The sequence below is a fragment of the Artemia sp. Qi Xiang Cuo genome, chromosome 9 (assembly GCF_049724085.1).
Source record: "Artemia sp. Qi Xiang Cuo chromosome 9, ASM4972408v1, whole genome shotgun sequence".
Lineage (NCBI taxonomy): Eukaryota > Metazoa > Arthropoda > Branchiopoda > Anostraca > Artemiidae > Artemia > Artemia sp. Qi Xiang Cuo.
Window position 1 is genome coordinate 3,083,128 of NC_142802.1, and position 19,117 is coordinate 3,102,244.

The window sequence follows — 19,117 nt, forward strand, 5'->3', positions numbered from 1 at the left end:
CAATATCACACATATGGTACAAACAGTAATTAGGGCTAATTTGGAAACAAAGGTTAGGCTGACAGTAAACACAAAAATTTATAGTATATAAATGAGCTGGCTAGTTTTTCTGCCTTATTCTTGACTTTGAAATACTTTTTTCCACCATAGGATCTGAAAGCATACCGCTTTCACTGTTTCGAAAAGGTTTACTTCACATCGAATACGACAGGCCAGCTAGCCAAATGACAGGATTTTGGCTTGAAACATGACTGACTGGAAAAAATTTCGCAACGCTGACCTAGAAAAGAAAAGATTATTGTGACAACAATTGTGTTTAAGTTTTCTTATTAGAATTAGTGTTTTAACGTTTTAGTAAGAAAATTGTTATATCTACAGATAAAAATCTAGGTAAAGTTCTAATTGAGTGCCTCTTCTGAAAGGGATATACTGACGAAATGAACATATCACATTAGATTCCAGTAATTTTTTCAATTCACTGGCTAGCTGGTAATTTTTTTGCAGTTCATATTAGCCTATTGACTTATGAATTAAGTAAACATACCACTAGATGCCTCTTTTATGCTCTTTCCAAGTATAGTAATCATTTTTGTCAGAAATGAATCTCACCCCCACCCCTATATATACAAATTCAGGGTAGGCTATATATTTGCACATTAGGGGGGGGGGGAAATTTTATGGTAAATATTTACCAAATCATATTATTGAGTTGGGAATAAAGTGAATATACAACTTGTTGCCTTTTTTATGCTGATTACAAATATAATAAGCATTTCTGTCAGAAATGATTTTAAGCCCCCCCCCCCCCTATGTATACCTAACCCTAAATTGGCATATATAGGGGGGGGCGGTAATTCATTTCCAATAGAAATGCTTATTATATTCATAATCAGCATAAAGAAAGGCATCAAATGGTGTATTCACTTTATTCCTAACTCAATAATATGATTTGGTAGATATTTACCCATTTTATTTCCAATGTAAATGAGAGGTAAGTTTAAACTTCCCCCCAACCCCACCCCCTTATGTGCAAATTTATACCCTGAATTGGTATATATAGAGGTGGCAGTCAAATCCATTTCTTAAAAAAATGATTATTATATTTTGAAAGAGCATAAAAAAGGCATCAAGTGGTAGGCTATGTTTACTTTATTCATAAGTCAATAATATAAACAATGAAAAATTTACCTGCTAGCTAAGAAATAGATATAGGCCTATCTTTAGAACCAGAATATTACTCTGAATCCAAATACTGGGGTTGTTTTTCATCAACCTCTGTTAGGCCATAAATAATACATAAGTTCATATAGTCTAAAACAATTTTTTAGCCTACCTAGGGATACTTAGGCTATGGTGAATTGGGTAAATTTTTACAAAATAATATCATTGATTTAGTAAAAAATTTACTGCACCATTCGATGACTTTTTTTATGCGTTTTAAAAATTCAGTTATAATGTATTTTTTAAAGTTTTTCAAGCCCCCCCCCCCCTATAACTTTCAATTAGGGGTTAGGTTAGGTATATGTAGAGGGGGGCTGAAATTCATTTCAAATAGAAATGATTATTATGTTTGTAATCAGCATAAAAAAAGGCATCAAATGGTGTAATCACTTTATTTGTAACTCAATAATATGATTTGGTAGAACTTTACTGTAAATTTTTGGTAAATATTTGCCAAATCATATTGACTTTCAAATAAAGTGAATATACCACTTGATGCCTTTTTTATGCTCTTTCCAAATATAATACTCATTTTTGTTGGAAATGAATTTTACCCCCACCCCTATATATACCAATTCAGGGTATATATTTGCACATTAGGGGGGTTGGTAAATTGTATTTCTGATGTAAATGGGAGGTAAGTTTAAACTTTACCCCCACCCCCTAATGTGCAAATATATACCCTGAATTGGTATATATATACCCTAAATTGGTATAATTCATTTCCAACAAAAATGAGTATTTTATTTGGAAAGAGCATAAAAAAGGCATTGAGTGGTATATTCACTTTATTCATAAGTCAATAATACGATTTGGTAAATATTTACTGACTTTTTTATATAAACACTAGAAAAATTAAGACATTTGTCATATCTGTTGAAAAGCTTTTCAATACCCTCTTTAATGATACTGTGCCCATTAATTCAAATGATCCTTTGCATTGGCTTGGAAGTGGTTCTCTCCAAGAAGTATTTTCAGTTCAGGAAAAAGTGAAGATTGCTAGGGCTAGTTGCTAAGTCAGTACTATATGGCAGATGATCGAAAATGTCCCATTGAAATTGTTTGAGATGCAGTTGAGTCACACCACAAGTGTGTAGACAAGCATTAGGCTATTATGGATCAGAACAATTCTGGTGGTCAGCTATCCTCTTAGTTTGTTTTTAATGGTTCTATGCAAATGACATAAAGTTTCACAAGAAATAGCTACATTGATTATAGTTCTGGGCTCAATAGACTCCATGAGCAGTACACCTTCTGGTAAATTTGCAGTGGATCATATAATTTAGCTAAAATGAAAGTGAAAATGTCATTTGATGCCTTTTTTATGCTCTTTCATAATGCTTCTGGGGCTAATTGCTTTTTTAGCCCTTAAAAAGGCCCCAAAGTAATTTCATTTTTGTAACCACTCAAAGAAGTTATTAACACTAGTTAAGTTATTGAAAAGTGGTTAAAAACATCACTAGCTTATAAATAAGTTGTCCAAGAGTAATATATTCAAAAAATGCCAACCTCATTTATTAGTTTTATAATAACTCCAACCTCATTTATTAGGCAACTCAAATATAAGCTATTTTCCTACCATTTCAATTTAAGGTGTGTTTTTCAAGTTTTGTCAACTAAAAATAGCATTGAATTTTGCAATTAGGAATTTGCAATTGAAACCCTTAAGTTGAAACAGTAGGAAAACAGTTTATATTTGTGTAGCCTAATAAATGAGGTTTGAATTTTCATAAATAAGCGTTTTTGGAATATGTTATTCTTGAATAGCTTATGTATAAACTAGTGATATGTTTTAACCATTTTCCAATAACTTAACTAGTGTTGATAACTTCTATTTGTGGTTGCAAAAATAAAATACCTTTGGGGCCCCTTTAAGAGCTAAAGATCCAATTAACCCCAGAAACAATTATTCAATTATGAAAGAGTATATAAAAAGGCATCAAATAACATTTTCACTTTTCTCTTAGCTAAATTATATGACCCAATGCTAATTTACCCACCTTCTTGGTCCCAAAACACAGTAGCCATGATCTTTCTATTGTTGAAGGTTTGTTTGAATCTCTTTGGTCTGTTTAGCAAAATGGTAAAATTCTAGACTAACTTCTATTTGCTATCTTGGAAAGAGGTTAGGTTAGGAAAATGAAACTTTTGATAATGAACCTGGGCCAAAAATCTACTCTGGGAAGGTATCACCAAGCTACTATGTTTACCCTCTTCTGATTTCAAAGTCTAACAAATTTGCCTCATCAACAGGTTTATACCCATTGAAATTTTGACAAAACAACACTATACCTTAATATGCACTTTTGAGCAAGATAAGGTCCAATGTTGGATTTTGTTTACAGCCCAGTGCATGGGCACTCATATGGGGAAGGGGGGCAGATGGGGCACCAGCCCCCCCTGGCTAAATGATCCTGCCTTATATTTTTGTTTTGAGATTTCTATTAGTCCTATAAAGCATTGGAAGTGCCAATTAGACCAGGTAAGCCCCCCCCCCCAAAAAAAAAAATAAAAAAAATTCAGCTTACAGGTGCCCATGGCCCAGTCCCAGTGACATGCCTTTTGACTAAGAGTTTGCTGGGATAGATGCAATTTAAACCTACTTGGTAACAGTGACCAGAGATAGGTATGACCAAGTGGACCATTCTTCTTTAATTTAGGGTAAACATTGCTGCATAATGTCAATTTCTGACAGAGTATGCAAGTTGTTTTGGTATGATAAGCAGCATCCTATCCCAGCTCTTTTGTATATATATACATATTAATCACAATTTATGAGACACAGATGACTGGCAGCTGCAGTTGTATCTTACCTTAATTAAATGCATATTATACCTTAATTTTCAGTTTTTAGTTTATTTTTCTTTTGTTTTTAGTTTTAAGAATGCAATTCCTGTTCTTTGAGTAGAATTTTAAGCCATACCCATGCTTTTTTCTAAATTTAAGGAAATGTATTTGCTGATTTTTTGAACCTCATAAGTTGGGATTGAGCAAAATTGTGAAGATGAAACACTTTTCTTGTGTTTCATTTGAGCAAGATCTATTTTGCAAGGTTGCACTTTTATAAGACAAAATTTTTTAAAGGTCATCAAAGTGCCCTCTAGAGAGAGAAAGAGTGGAAGTAGGTACTTTAAAATGCCTTCCCAGGTCATGCTTTAGTCTGTAGATCCATCCCTAAAATTTCCATTTTCCAAACCTAACCTTTTTCAAAGATTGCAAAAAGTAGCATATGTAGAATTTTACCATGAATGTGAATGCATCCATTGTTGTGATGTTGTTTTGTTTCTGGTGTGTTCTGTTAAATCCAGGTTTCTTTTCCAGCCACATTTGATTCAAAAAGTCATCTCCTTCATGGTGATAATGCTTAAGGAGCTCAAAAGCTGTCACCATTTGACAATTTTTGTGGCCACCTGTCAACAATTTTAGGGCCTTGCTTTTCAGCAACAGTGAACTACAGTGGATCTGCATGCAAAATGTATTGGCTACAATTATTCTGATATTATGAAGAAAGAATTGTTTTCTGACTTCACACTGTCCAAACACTTTACCTCACCCCCCTAATGTACAAATATATAGCCCAAATTATATATTTCCCATCTATCCTTTCACTTCCCTTTGTCTTTTCTCATGCTAAGTAGAAAGAAACAGTGAGAGTTGTGCAGTTGAATGCACTGCATGCCCACTTTCTGCTGCTACATGCATCTGCACAGAACCATTGGAAGTTGAAAAAAGGACCCTTGTATAAAATTAATTTCTGTCAAGTTTTTGTGATCAAGTTAAAAAATTTCCTTTAATTTCCTAGTTTTGTTATGTAAAAAATGATGTTTTAGTTTTTGAGTGACAAATCAGTATGCAGTGAAATAGAAGAAGCTGCTAGTGCAGATATAAAATGTAGTGCAGATATGAATATGAAGTAGAAAAAGGTGCTAGTGCAGAATTACTCCTCTTTGGAAGGAAGTACTATAAAATTCTGAAAACTTTGAAAAATTCTAATATGCTTAAATAAGTCTATATCATTCCTAGAAGCAGTTGGCAATTTTATGTGTTGACCAGCAATTTAGTATACCATTGGATATTGAAATACTAGAAGCACATAAAAAGAGCCTTTGATAATAATAGGATTAAAAAATGCCTGTGCATAGGCTCATAATAGTCAGAATGTTATGCATATCTAGGCTCCTGTTGCTAGAGCAAGTAAGATACTTGGCATCATTGAAGATCCTTCTTTAGTCAACTGTGTACTTGAAAGACTTGCTCATAGTATTCTTTGGTTTTGAATGTGTAAAGCCACTCTTAATAAATAGATCCTATAATAAGGTTTAGAGTCAGAACAATGCAGGAAACTGCACACATAAAGTTATTTTTTCTGACAATCCACAATCCTCTCACCTTAATAAACTGATTTTGTCTTCTTGATTTCTCAGCAGTTAGAGGATACAGGATTCTCATCTACAAGATCCTGAATAAAAAAAGATTCTTTATCTTAATGGTTCTGTATGTATAATAGGGTATTCTTAAAAGCTTTTTACAGATTTCACTAATGAAAGGGCTAGAAATTTATGTTTCTCAAACCACACAATTATCAAGCATTGGGATCTTTAAGGCACCTATATATAGAGAGTGATTAAACATGTTGTTAAGGTTAATAAGCATGCACTTTATTGCTAATGATTTTTTATATATACCTGTTGCCACAGGAATTGAATCTAAATTGGAAGTCTCATCTAAGGTATATAAAACCTAAAATTATTTTGCCTAAAATTAATTTTTAAAAACGGTTTCCATCATAAGCTTTACAGCTTATGATGCATTTGTTACAGCATTTGAAAATTTTATCTGTGTAAACTTAGTGGACACTGATTAGTAAGGAAACCTTAAAGTACCTTAAATTGCAGCTAGGAGCAATCTAAGGATTTCTCCTTGTAGAGCTCTGGAATGATGACTAGTTGTATGCAAGAATCACTGGTGACCAGGTGCTGCTCCATCTTTGATAGCATCCCAATTGAATTTACAGTCTTTGGAGGACAACTCAGCATCTAGCCTTTGTTTAAAAACATCAACAAATTCAGCAGTAACAGTTTCATTAGATAATTTGTTCCAATTGTTGACAATACGTGTTGAGAAGAATTGAGTACGGACTCTAGATGTTGTAGACTGCTTAACAAGTTTCAGTTGATGACGTCTAGTTCTTGACTTGGTACTAACAGTAGAGAATAATGCTGGGAGAATGTTAGCCCTCTATAACAAAGGCTAAAATGGCATCCCCTCTATTTCTCCTGTATACAAGTGTAGGGAGATTCAACTTTGATAGTCTTACAGGATAGGAAAGTTCTTGCATGCCAGATATCACTTTAGTGGCACATCTCTGCACATCTTCAAGAACTTTAAATTTTTTTTTTTAAATATGGAGAGGCAAGTGACATTCAACTTCAAGCTTAGGATACACAAGTCCCTTATAAAGAAGGCTGATGACTTTAGAAGAACGAGTGGAGGTGGTAGGCTTAATCAAACCCAAGGTTGAACTAGTCCCAGCAGCAAACCTCTTAGCACGTATACTGAATTTTAATTCATTGTCACTAGTGACACCAAGATCTTGCTCATTATTTACAGAGGGGAGTGGGTGGCCTAAGAGAAAATAAGAGTGGAAAGGATGCTATTTGCCAAAGTGAATAATATGGCACTTGGCAACATTGAATTTAAGAAGCCAGGCATCAGCCCCTTGACCCAGTAGTTGAAGGTTAATTTGTAGCCAGGCATGATCTTCACAGGACAGAGCTGGTCCAAGAAGCTTCAGGTCATCTGCATAAAGAGTTGAATTGCTGCTGATAATAGAAGGAGCATCATTGATGAAAATATTAAATAATGTAGGACCCAAGACACTACCCTGAGGAACTCCAGTCAGAACACATGTTGAGGAAGAAAGAATACAATCTCGAGTCATCAAACAACTGAACACATTGGTTTCGCGAGTAAAGAAAATCAAGGATCCAAAGCAGGGATTTCTCCTTAAGCTTAACTGTGCGCAATTTAATTGCAAGTTGATTGTTACACACTTTGTCAAAAGCTTTAGAAAAGTCAAGCAGAATCATGTCAGCAGGAGCCCCAATATCAAGCAACTTGGTGATGTGATCATATGATTCAAGGAGATTGGCGTCAATAGATCTTCTAGAACGAAAGCCATGTTGTGAACTGTTTAAAACATTATTTACTTCAAGGTGTTTAACAACTGCAGAATTGATTATTTTTTCAAGAACCTTACCAACTGCTGATGTCATACTGATGGGTTGATAATTTTCACCTAGGTCCTTTCTGCCTTTTTTAAAAATAGGAATAATACGTGCAGTTTTCCAATCCTGAGGTAGTCTAGAAAGATTTAATGATAATTTGAACAGCAGGGAAAGAGGTTGACACAAGACTGTACGACATTTGTGTAGAATATATGGGTGAATGCCATCTGGTCCAGCAGATTTATTCAGTTCGAGGGATGTAAGTTCCTTTAGAACCAAAGTATCTGTAGTCAGAATTGGTTCCATATTATGTGATACATCATATAAGGGAGGGGTAGGATATACAACATTGGGGTTGGACAAAAAAAAACAGAAGGGAAATGTTGATTGAAAATTTCAACTTTCAGTTCAGGATCAGCAACCAATTTACTATCATGCAGGATATCTGGGATTGTGCATCTGCTGCTACATTTTTGAGTGGCATAACGCCAGATTTAGGGTTAACCTTAACTTCCTCTGCCAGTTTTTCCTCAAACCTTCTCTTCAACACCTGTATTTGGTTTGTTGTTTGATTATGAAAGGATTTGAAGACTAGATAATTTTCTGTGGTCTTATTTTTTCTATAACGGTTCCATTGTCTGTGTTTTCTATTGATTAGCTTACTAACTTTAGTAGTTAAAAAAGGTAAACTGTTTGCCTGTTTTACCTGATAAATTCTGGTGCATGACTTTTCAACATTTATAGTTTTTGTTTTTACATTTGACCAACTTCTCAATATCATCAGTAATAAGCGTTTTCCAGTTGACTTTGGCTAGTTTTTCAGAGATTATTTTGTGGTTTACATACTTTTGTTGCTTAGAAGAAGGCCGAAAGGTAGGTAGACATAACTGAAATAATTACAACATGGTCACTCTTACCAACAGGCGTGGCTATTACATTCTTAATAAGAAGGTCAGGGTTACTGAGTGTAGCCAGATCAAGAGTCCTGGAGACTTTACCCTCCCTTTAACAAGTAGGTTGTGATATTGTTTGACAAAGAAAGTAATCAGAGCAGGTAGACAAAAAAAACTAGTATCTATTACAAAAGTCAGAACCTTCAGTCCAAATAATGTCAGGAAGGTTAAAGTTCACCATAAGGACAAGATCGTAACTGAAAAAGTCGGCCATCAAATGAGGCAACATGGCCGTTAAATTAGATTCCGAGTCCATAACACACGGAGCACTGGGGCTTCTATAAACAACACCCGCTACAATTGAAGTTCTCTGATTATGTAATTTAATCCACACAGACTCAATTCCATCAGTATTCAGAGAATCGAATTGAATGAGACTAACATTTAGTCCATCTTTTATATAAAGGCACACTCCTTGGTGGCAAAGTGGGGAATTCAGATTAGAAAATAGTTGGTAACCATTAATTTTGATTTCATCAGGAGTTAAAACTGACAAGGTATTTTTTGGTGAAACTTCTGTAATTGTAGCAACATCAACTCCTTCAGATTTCATACGAAAAGAAAGTTCAGAAAGCTTATTAGGGAGGCTATCTACACTGGAGCTAAGGAATCTCATCCCCTGAGATGTAGGAATCTGCGACGATGCAGGATCGAAAGGACTGGTAAGGTTATTGGATACAGCACTATGAAACAACAAAGAAGAGAAATCAGCTAAACAAGTTGCTGTTGAAGAAACAAGAGAAGTGTCAGCATCAGAAAGGAAACTATTATTATTGTGTGCACTAATAGACCATTGAGAGACAGAATTAGGTGATGCAAGCCCATAAACATTTAAACAATTATTATTGGTAGAAAGAGGCATGTACGTTAGTGGGACATTGGAGTGGTCTTGATTGTGGCGTTCTTGTGGCGTGATTTGGCTCAGTTGACTGAGTTATTACAGAGGAATTTCTGTGGCTAAAAATTTTCCTGATTGGGTTTTCTTCTTCTTTATTATGATTTTTGTTTTTTAATTTTAATGCTAAATTTGCAACCAAAGTGCAATTTTTCTACTGTGTTGTGAGAATGCTGCAGTTTTCAAAAAAAAATTCTGCTCACACAAAAAATATTTAGGCTACCTACACCAACAAATAGTTTTTAAATAAAATAATCTGCTTATTCACAGAAAGTCTCAGGCTAGATCCAAAAAATATAAATTTCAGTAATTCAAAGAGAATGCTTAGTTTTAATATTCTTTCTGTCTGATCTGGTGGATTTATTAAGCAGGAAGGAACTTCAAATTTGAGTTCTTACTTAATTTCTAATTGAATATATTGATTGCCTATTGAATATAGGCTATAGCTAATGTCTACTTTAAAAGAATCTCCATTTTAGGGATTGGAAAAGTTGGATAGGAAAAGTTGCATGTTTTTATCAGTACTGTCTTAAGGCAGACACCATATAAAACTGTTTTTTTAAGTTAAAGTAAGGAGCAACATTAAAATTTAAAACGAACAGAAATTATTCTGTATATGGACATGGCTGTCCCCTCGTCAACGCCTCACTCTTTATGCTAAAGTTTTTTATTGTTTTAAAAAATAAAGTTGTGAGAAATAGTCAAACTTTAGCGTAAGGATCAAGGCATTGAGGAGGGGACAGCCCGTTTCATATACTGAATATTTCTGTTCGTTTTAAGTTTTAATGTTGCTCCTTACTTTCAGTTAAAAGAACTTGGCTATCTCAAAATTTTGATTGGGTGACTTTGGGAAAAAATGAGCGTGGGAGGGGGCCTAGTTGCCATCCATTTTTTGGCCACTTAAAAAGGGCACTAGAACTTTTAACTTCTGTTCAAGTGAGCCCTTTTGAGATATTCTAGGATCACTGGGTTGATGCAATCAACCCTGAAAAAAAAAAAAATAAACACATCCATGATTTTTCTTCTGGCAAAAATACAAAATTCTACATTTTTGCTGATAAGAGCTTGAAACCTCTACAGGAGGGTCCTCTCATACGCTGAATCCGATGGTGTGATTTTCATTAAGGTTCTATGACTTTTAGGGGGTGTTCCCCCCTTTTTTGAAAATAAGGCAAATTTTCTCAGGCACGTAACTTTTGATGGGTAAGATTAAACTTGATGGAACTTATATATTTGAAATCAGCATAAAAATATGATTCTTCTGATGTATCTTGCTTGTTACTTATAGTTTGTTACCACAAACTGTTTGACACAATCAACTAGTCCCCATTCAAATGTTTACCCTGTATGCACTTGCCATATAAAAGAAATTAAAGGATTTTTATGCTAAGCCTTGACTCATATTTTGAGAAATGTGTTAGTATTTAAAGTGTGTATCAATCTGTCTTGATCAGCTGATCAATTAATTATGACAGATGATAAAAACAAGCAATTTTGCATGGAGTTGCATGTGTTAGAAGCAAGGGTTAGTTATGTATTGCTTTAAGCTAGATAATATGAGTCACAAATACCAATCAATGATCAATGATTATTTGTTATACCTTCATCCAAAAATGGTTGATAAAATAAAATATTTACTCCCCTATGTGCATATAATATGTAAAAAGGGGCAGTACTTTTCTTGTGTGTCAAATATTATCTCTTGATCAAATCTTTTTATTCTACAGATTCCGTTTAATAAGAAATATCTAGTTATCATTAAGTACTTTCCAAAGCAAAGAATAGGATGGAGACCAATGGTCTTTCAATAAAACACCTCAAGCACTTACCTTATTGCTTCTATTTCCATCTTCAGCTTATCTTCCAGATGTGCATCACTAGGGGTTTCGTTCCAAACTCTTTCCTGAAAGGGGTCAAGTGTTTGAAAATGTGACCTTCTCTGAGCTTGATACTGGGCACTTTAGGAACAATCAGCTTGGGTTCCATAAAGCTCTTGGGTGCCCATAGGCTCACCACCTTCTGGCTAAAGTACTTATGGATTCAGAAAGAAAAAAGTCGCCTCTGTATATGTGCACCATTAATATATCGAAATCGTTCGATAGCGTCAATCACATGCAAGCAATGAGTGCTCTACTGCACAATGGAGTAAGTTTGAGCATAGTGAGACTCTGAAATTTTGGTACGAAAATTTGACTGTGTTGGCAAATGGAAAGGTACAATTTTAGATCCCGCGAAAATCAGAAGAGGTGTGAGGCAAGGCAGCGTTCTTAGTCCTCTTATTTTCAAACATGCCATCTCTAAGATTCTGGACCGTATCTCGCCCTCTCTCCTATTGCATGGCACTGACCTATCTTACTTGGCATACGCTGATGACGTCCTTCTGCTCAGTAGATCCAAAGCAGACTTGCAAGAGAACCTTAATCGACTCCTAAGTGACCTTCAATCTATTGGGCTTTCTCTCAACATTGTTAAGTGTGAATTTTTGTCCTTTAATGCACCGCAAAGTGATGCTGTCACTATTGGAAATCATGTTGTCCCTACAGTATCGGAGCTGAAATATCTTGGTATTATGATTGCGGAAACAATCATTAAAACTAGACAAGCAATTGTTAAGCAAATAACTAAAGCCATTATGCGTCTGTAGTGCCGAATCGTGGACGCTACTCCAGGAAATCTCTTGCCTTGATTTATTGTTCAGTGTGCTTACCACACATAACCTACCTTGCCGGTGCATCCCACATGCTGTCAGTGAGAGACATTGAAAATGTCAAAAAGTGATACTATAAATTTGCAAAATTTTACTGTACATACCCACGCGTTATAGGAATTCCTGCCTTAAAAAATATGATCTTAAAGAGCCATCCAAACAATGGTTTGGCATTCGAAATAATTCAGTGCTAAAAGTTAAATAAGATAGATGCCGTTTCTCACCTGCATTTATTTGAGTATCTTGAATTACACTGAGTGTTGTATCTTTATCTTTTTGAAGCTGGTTTCTTTTCTTTTTTCTTTTTGTAGTGCTCCACTATAATCTATTTTTGTAGATGGTGGGTGAATAAATGTTATTATTATTATTATTATATTTCTGTCAACTTGTTTCTTAGTTGTTATTATTCTTATATGATATTATCTTGTTTTAGTGGTTGGATAGTGATGTCCAACAGTTTTATTGCTGAAACAAAGAATGGTTGTACAAATCAAGCGAAAATTTTAATAGTCGTCAACAACGAAAATATTCTCGTCGATGAAACTTCACTGAGAAGATTTGCTAGTAAGTTCATTTCTATGTCTCTAAGCATTTTTATGCCTCTATCTTGGTTCCTTTAAGTAACATATTATTAGAAGGTAATTGCTCTGATCTAACATAAAAGAAAACAAAACATATGTATAGGCACGTTTGTATGGGGTTTGGAGGAAGGTTTTTGGGCCATCCCCTCCCCTGTGAAATCTTGGGATTTTCATATAATTTCTTATGATTTTCCTTTAGGCTATAATTCACCAATTTTTCTTCTGTTATTTCAAGTTATGCCTGAGCATATACATAATTGAAAATAAAATGAGAACTAATATACAAAGAACTGAAATATTTCTTTGTAGTGGAAATTTGAAAAAGGAAACAAATATATGTACTGTTGAGAATAAAGCTGAAAATTAATATTCAAAGAATTAAACTTTTTTTATAGAAGAATGGAAATGGAAGTGAGTCTATACATAGCTAAAAGTAAAAATGAGAAACAATATTCAAAGGAGTAAACAATTAATTTTTGGAGAAGAAGACTTAGATAAAGAAGGAACTTGTTTCATTATTGATAATACAAAAAAGTTGCATTTGACTCTGGGTCTTCCTTTGCGTTATTTCCCCTAGCATCAAGGGCCAAAAGCTAACACATTATTTGTAGAATAGCAGAGGGTATGTTAGGCCGTGATTCACATAAGTATAAATGTTGAATGCAACAAAATAATATAGTGTCTTGTATAAGATCATATTTGATTGTTGAAAATATGAGAAATAAGAAAATAAAAATAATTGCTGCATTCAGAGGTAGGGATTTAGTGCTAGCTAAGTAAATAGCTATGGGCCGCCAGTGTTCATTTGTTCTCTTGCTGCTTTGCATGGAAAGCTCTACTGCACCTTTTAAGAATGGAAGATAATTCGAGAGCAACCAGCCCTCCTTCTGTACCTTTTTTAATACCATGCTCCCCTTAGCCCCCAAGTCATCTGATTGAAAATTTGACATTGGAATTTTGTTCATAATAATGCAAATTTGCATCCACGGAATGACCCCCAACAGCTTCATGGGCAAGGGCCATGGATAGTGCAAATTGTCAATTACATAAAGTTTTTTTTATGAAAAAAGGTGAAGCTTGCTTTATGTTGGATGTGCGGATGGCTTAAAACTTTCAGGATTGTTTTCTGGATCAAAATTATCTGGTATTTTGTTGTGGGATGGAGGGGGGTTAAGGAGCCCAGAAATGGGGCCAAAAAACTTTTTGTCCCTGATCAGTTTGAAACTTCCAGCCATAAGCTCTTGTATCAAAAAGAATATTATGTAAACAAAACATTTTTCCAGAATATGCCCCCCTCCCCAGGAAAATAGGGCTAGAAAAGTTTTTCCCTGATCATCTTGAAACTTGTTTTATAAGGTCCTTAGGCAAGGAAACCCCAAAGCCGAAGGAAGAATAGAAAGAAAAAAAAATATATTGCCCTCCCCCTAAATGGGACTCAACAAAGCGCTAAAAACCTTTCCATAATTGGCTCAAAACTTGTATTCTTAAGTTCTTGAGCTAAGGAACAACCCAATATAGAAGGAAAAATCTAAAAAAAAAAGTATTCCCCCTCCCCTCTAAAAAAGGGCCAACAAACGTAGCTCCTCAAATACATTTACAGAAGGGGTGGTTGTAGAGACTGTTTAGGGGCTCTTTCGATCGGAAGTTGGAAGTTCTAGAACCCTTTAAAAGGGTCGAAATTGATTGGAGGGTGAATAGTCTCCCTCTCATGTCCTTTTCTGCAACCCATCCCCCATGATATTGGACCAGACTTTTGGAATTGTTTTTTTCTGAAAAGACAAAAGGTCTAATAAGAAAACTTCCAGGGTTGACATCACCCCCACAGCTTCTAGGATAGTAGCCCTGAACTATGTAAATTAGTCATTGTTCAAAGATAAGTTTTCAGTAGAATTAAATAGAAAAACAAGCAAGTTTTTTCAACTGAAAGTAAGTAGCAACATTAAAGCTTAAAATGATATCTTAAAGAATTGTGACGAAAAGTCAAACTTCAGGGAAAGAGCGAGGGTTGAGGAAGGGGCAGCCCCCGTAATATACAGACTGATTTATGTTAGTTTTAAGTTTTAACATTGCTACTTACTTTCAGTAGAAAAACCTTTTTTGTCATTTTCATTTAATTTCTGATCATTTTTCAAATAATGCAAGGAAATCTCCATTCCCACCCCTGTGTAAAATTCCCCCCCCCCCCTGAAAATTCTCCAGGGAAAAGGGAAGGCTTGTGTAAATTCCCGAAAGGCTCCAGGGAAAATTCTTCTTGTGTAAAATCCCCCTGCCAAAAATTCCCCCTCTCCTGCGAGGGCGGGGCTAGTTGCCTTCCAATCTTTTTGGTCACTCAAAACAGGCACTAGAGCTTTTGATTTACGCTTGAATGAGCCCTCTCTTGATGTTCTAGGACCACTGGTTCCATATGACCACCCCTAGAAAAATAAATAAATAAACACGTATCTGTGATCTTTCTAATAAAAATAAGCTATGTGTTTTTATGTCATTAAATGAGTATATCTGTAGTATCTTGAGAATGTCTTGGAGGGTGAAGTTGAAACTTTATGGGGCTATTAGGGAAAGGGAGAGGAAGGGGAGGTAAGGAACTTAAAATTTTGTGTTTGGGAGAGAGAGAAGGGGCTCTGTAAGTTTTAGCTCTTGAGAAGGAAAAGGGAGTAAGACCAAAATGTTATTGTACTGCATACTCTAATGGAACTTCTAATCTACTCTCTGGTAAGTAGCAAGGTAAATCAAAAGACTTTATATTTCGCCAGCTTGTCAAAATGGTGCCTCTGAAATATCTCAGGAACAGCGTCGGGTATGAAGTTGAAACTTTCAGGGAGTATTGACAGGGGAGGGAGTGGATATTAAAAAATGACTCGGAGGGTGCAATATCTCGGATGCAGCTCGGGGGATGAAGTTAAAACTTCCAGGTAGCATAGGAAATAAAGATAGGACGGTCAGAGGGTGTTAGAATTTTATATTGGGAGGAGGAGAGCGATAAATTAAAAGAGATTTTGTGTTGTCTGGTTAACAAGGTAATGTATCTGCAATATCCTGGGAACGGCTTGGGAGACCAAATTAAAATTTTGAGGGACTCTTTTCAAATATTACCTCAAATTTTGGCATGGGGTAGGGGGCAGAGAAGGGATAAACATGTGTTGCCTCAAATGAGTCTAGAAGTGTTTGTACTTTAAGCCCCGTGGGACTAAAATCAAATTTAAGGTAAAGTAGCAATTTAAGTCGGAAGACTTATTGTTTACAAAAGTTAACAAAATAGGGCATTCATCATATCTCAAAAATGGCTTGGGAAATTGATTTGAAACTTTCAAGAGGTGTTGGGGGGTCAAGCGAACCTCAAATTTTGGCTTTTGGGATGGGACAGAGGCAGATTTAAAGATACTTTGCCTATTCAGGCTGTAAAGAAAGTATATCTGCAACATGTGGGGAGTGACCTGGGGGTTGCAGCTGAAATTCTCATGTAGTGTGCAGGTAGAAATGCTATGTCTGTAATTCACCTCTCCTTTTTTGTGCTATAAGCCCCCATGCAAATCAGAATTCGTTCACATATAAGTGACAGTGTCAGTCTCGGTAACGGTCGGGATTGAGATGGAACTTTCAGGATGTTTCATGGGCGAGAGGGCTTCACATCTAGTGTTTAGAAGTTCTATTAGTTCTAAGCTGTTCGTTCTAGCTATTCTCTATAGTATATCCATTAGTTCTATTAGTTAACTACTAGTATCTATTAGTCAACTATTAGTTCTAGCTGTTCTCTGGATCCATTCATGGTGAAGAAGTGAGCCAAATTAAAAGACATTGCATTCACCCGGGTTATCAAGGCAGTGTGTCTGTAATATCTTGGAAATGACTGGGGGATCGAGGTAAGACTTTCTGGGAGGGCTTGGAGGGGCCAAGGTGAAGTCAAGTATTATGTTTAGGGAGTGACAAAAGCGTCAGGAGTGACAAAAACATTCAGCATAATTTTGTATACTTTAGTCCCATTATTTTTGTACCAGTTTCAAACGCTATATTGCTGATAAATTCTTTTTTTTTCATTTTATTTCTTCATGCAAGTTCAATCTGAAAATCCAATTCAGTAATTATTTTATGTCATTTCTGTAGAAGATGTTAGTTTTCATAGTGGTTTTCTTACATGATCATTTTATTTTGATTTGTGTCTAACTATGTAGAATTAGATTTTTGCGCAATTGAATTTAAATCCAAAATCTTTTTATTCCAAAAAGACTCACAGCTGGCAACACGCCGAAACTTTTTTCTTTCTCGTCATAATACTTGCTATACAAACAACAAAGGGACAAATGAAGCAAAAATGTATAAAGTCAGTTCAGCATTAAATTTAACAAATAATAAAAAAAAAAAATACGTCACATAATTACGCTCATATTTCAGAATTATGTTAGTGCAAGAAAAAAATGGGAACAAAATTTTGTTCACAGCTTGTGTGTTTCTGGATAATCATTTGCAGTTTGGGAACAATGGCTGCCGCTTTGTGAGAGATTCTAGACTGGAGGAAAGGATAAAAAAAATGAATTTAGATAACAATTAATAGACAAAAAGTATTGGCTTTTATGCTGATTCGAAATGTATAAAATTCATTAGGTTTAACGTTACCCTTGTTACTGATCGATGAATCTCTGTTTTTAAAGGATGGTAATCTTTTAGAGCACATTATATGAGCCTGAAGGATTTGGCGTGTCCTTGTAAGGTTCAAGGTTGCACATAATTGTGCAAGACAAATATCACCTAAAAGAACGGATCACGGGGAATGATCTCAGGGAAAATAGTGGTTAAAAAGGACAATTCAAAGTACTGGCAGAGATTCTGACGGTGTTCAGTTTGGGTTTCAAGCTTTAAGTACCTAAGCAAACCCAAATAAGGGACCTTAGGCTCCCTTGATGCAATCACTAAGGCCCTAACCAGTATCATCTCTAAAGAGTGAGACTCCCCTAATGTCACATAGTATATCATACTGGTTAGCAATACTCTAGTGGAGACCGATTGAAAGTGCGGGGAAGAGTTTTATTATATTTCTGTTTTCAAAAGACAAAAAATAACAGATGTATATTCTTATGTAATGTAGTAATAATGTTTTCTTGACAGTTTCCAGTTTGATACTGCCAAAAAGTGTGTGTCTGTTATTTTTATTACCTTTACTAATTTCGTCTGATAATCCAATTCTACAGTAATTATTTTGACTGTTCCATTTAGAATAGTTGTTTCTTTTTTTAATAAGATTGTTTATTTCACAGATTCGCGAATTTTATATTTTGTGGTTTATTGGACCAGAATATTCAGCTTCTTTGTTTCAATGATTTACTGTGCGTCAGGTCAACTGTTCATTCTCGTAATACAAGGGGTAGTGTTGATTTCTATGTACCTAGAGGCCTCTCTTCCCCTTCGTGTTTATCTGTCTTATATAGAGGTACGCGGAAATTGAAAAGTGATATTAAGATTATTGAGGACCTCAATATATATATAGAAAAACCATTAAGGAATTGCTTTTTGTAAAATATGAGTTTCGATTTATTTTGTGAAGATTTTGATGATGCATATTTCCCAGAGGTAAAATAATGATGTCTATTTTTTCATACTTATTGTCTAATATGGTGGTGTTGGTAGTCAAGTGTTTTTTTTTAGGGATTTTTTTTTTCTCTACTTACCCCATGAACAGGTTTTGCTTTTTAGGGGAGGTAGTTAGTTACAATTATTTGTTTGTCATGTGTTTCTTTAATAAATCTATTTATTTATAAATAGATTATTGTATCTAGAATTTAATGTTTCTTAAATAATTTTATTGTAACTTTGTTATAATTTGATTCTAATTTTTTAGAGAAGGAGAATTTGAGTCTTGTTCAATTAACAGAAGATAAATCCGGGGTGACAGACCGCACCATGGCTCAGAATTCTGGGAACAATTTCTTTAGCAGCATTGATCAAGAAGAACTCTATAAGATTGAACAAGCTTTAACATCAGAGCAAGCAAAACAAATTCTTGGCGATAGTCTTTCTGGTATTCTAGGTAAATACTTCTTTTGTATTTTGGATATTAAGTCGAACATTAGTTTGAGACCAGAGTCGTAGGGGAATTTTCAAGGGGAGGTATGAAGTTTGAATAACAGTGTAAGAGATGGGCTCTTTTGAGGGAAAATCCTAATAAAACAAAGGTAGTACCATTAAATGCCTTATTGCATGCTCCTTTTCAGTATAATAGTCTTTACCCTGACAATGCACCCTCCCTTCCCCCTGGTGGTCCCATATATAGCCCCAGGGTATATATCAAATTAAAATAAAACACTAAAACAATGAAATTCATTCTTTTGATTTTTCCATCCCAAAAAACGCCAAATTGCCTCCCTCCACCCTAGATTTTGTAAAAATCATTTTGACCTTCCCCACTCTATTTTTTGAGAATTGATACCACGGGCTCAAATTACAATTTAGGATATACATAAGTTTTAAAAAAGTCATGTGTACGTCTTATTTTCTGTCAAACCCGTAAAATTTAAGTTTGAACTTATCAGAATATAATTACA

General features: G+C 35.0%; 1 protein-coding gene across 2 annotated transcripts in view; it reads left to right on the forward strand.

Annotated features, from left to right (window-relative positions):
• The first annotated feature begins 299 nt into the window (after window positions 1-299).
• LOC148948231 (uncharacterized) overlaps window positions 300-19,117 on the forward strand; it is a 29,934-nt gene continuing 11,116 nt past the window's right edge. Inside the window, exons 1-3 of one of the 2 annotated variants that reach the window (XM_089093833.1) lie at window positions 300-390; window positions 12,437-12,567; window positions 18,415-18,603. In XM_089093833.1, the coding sequence (XP_088949959.1) occupies window positions 12,450-12,567; window positions 18,415-18,603 (307 nt within the window). In that variant the 5' untranslated portion in view covers window positions 300-390; window positions 12,437-12,449. Of the gene's footprint in view, window positions 490-12,436; window positions 12,568-18,414; window positions 18,604-19,117 lie in introns of both variants that reach the window. The other variant, XM_089093834.1, reaches the window with a different exon arrangement.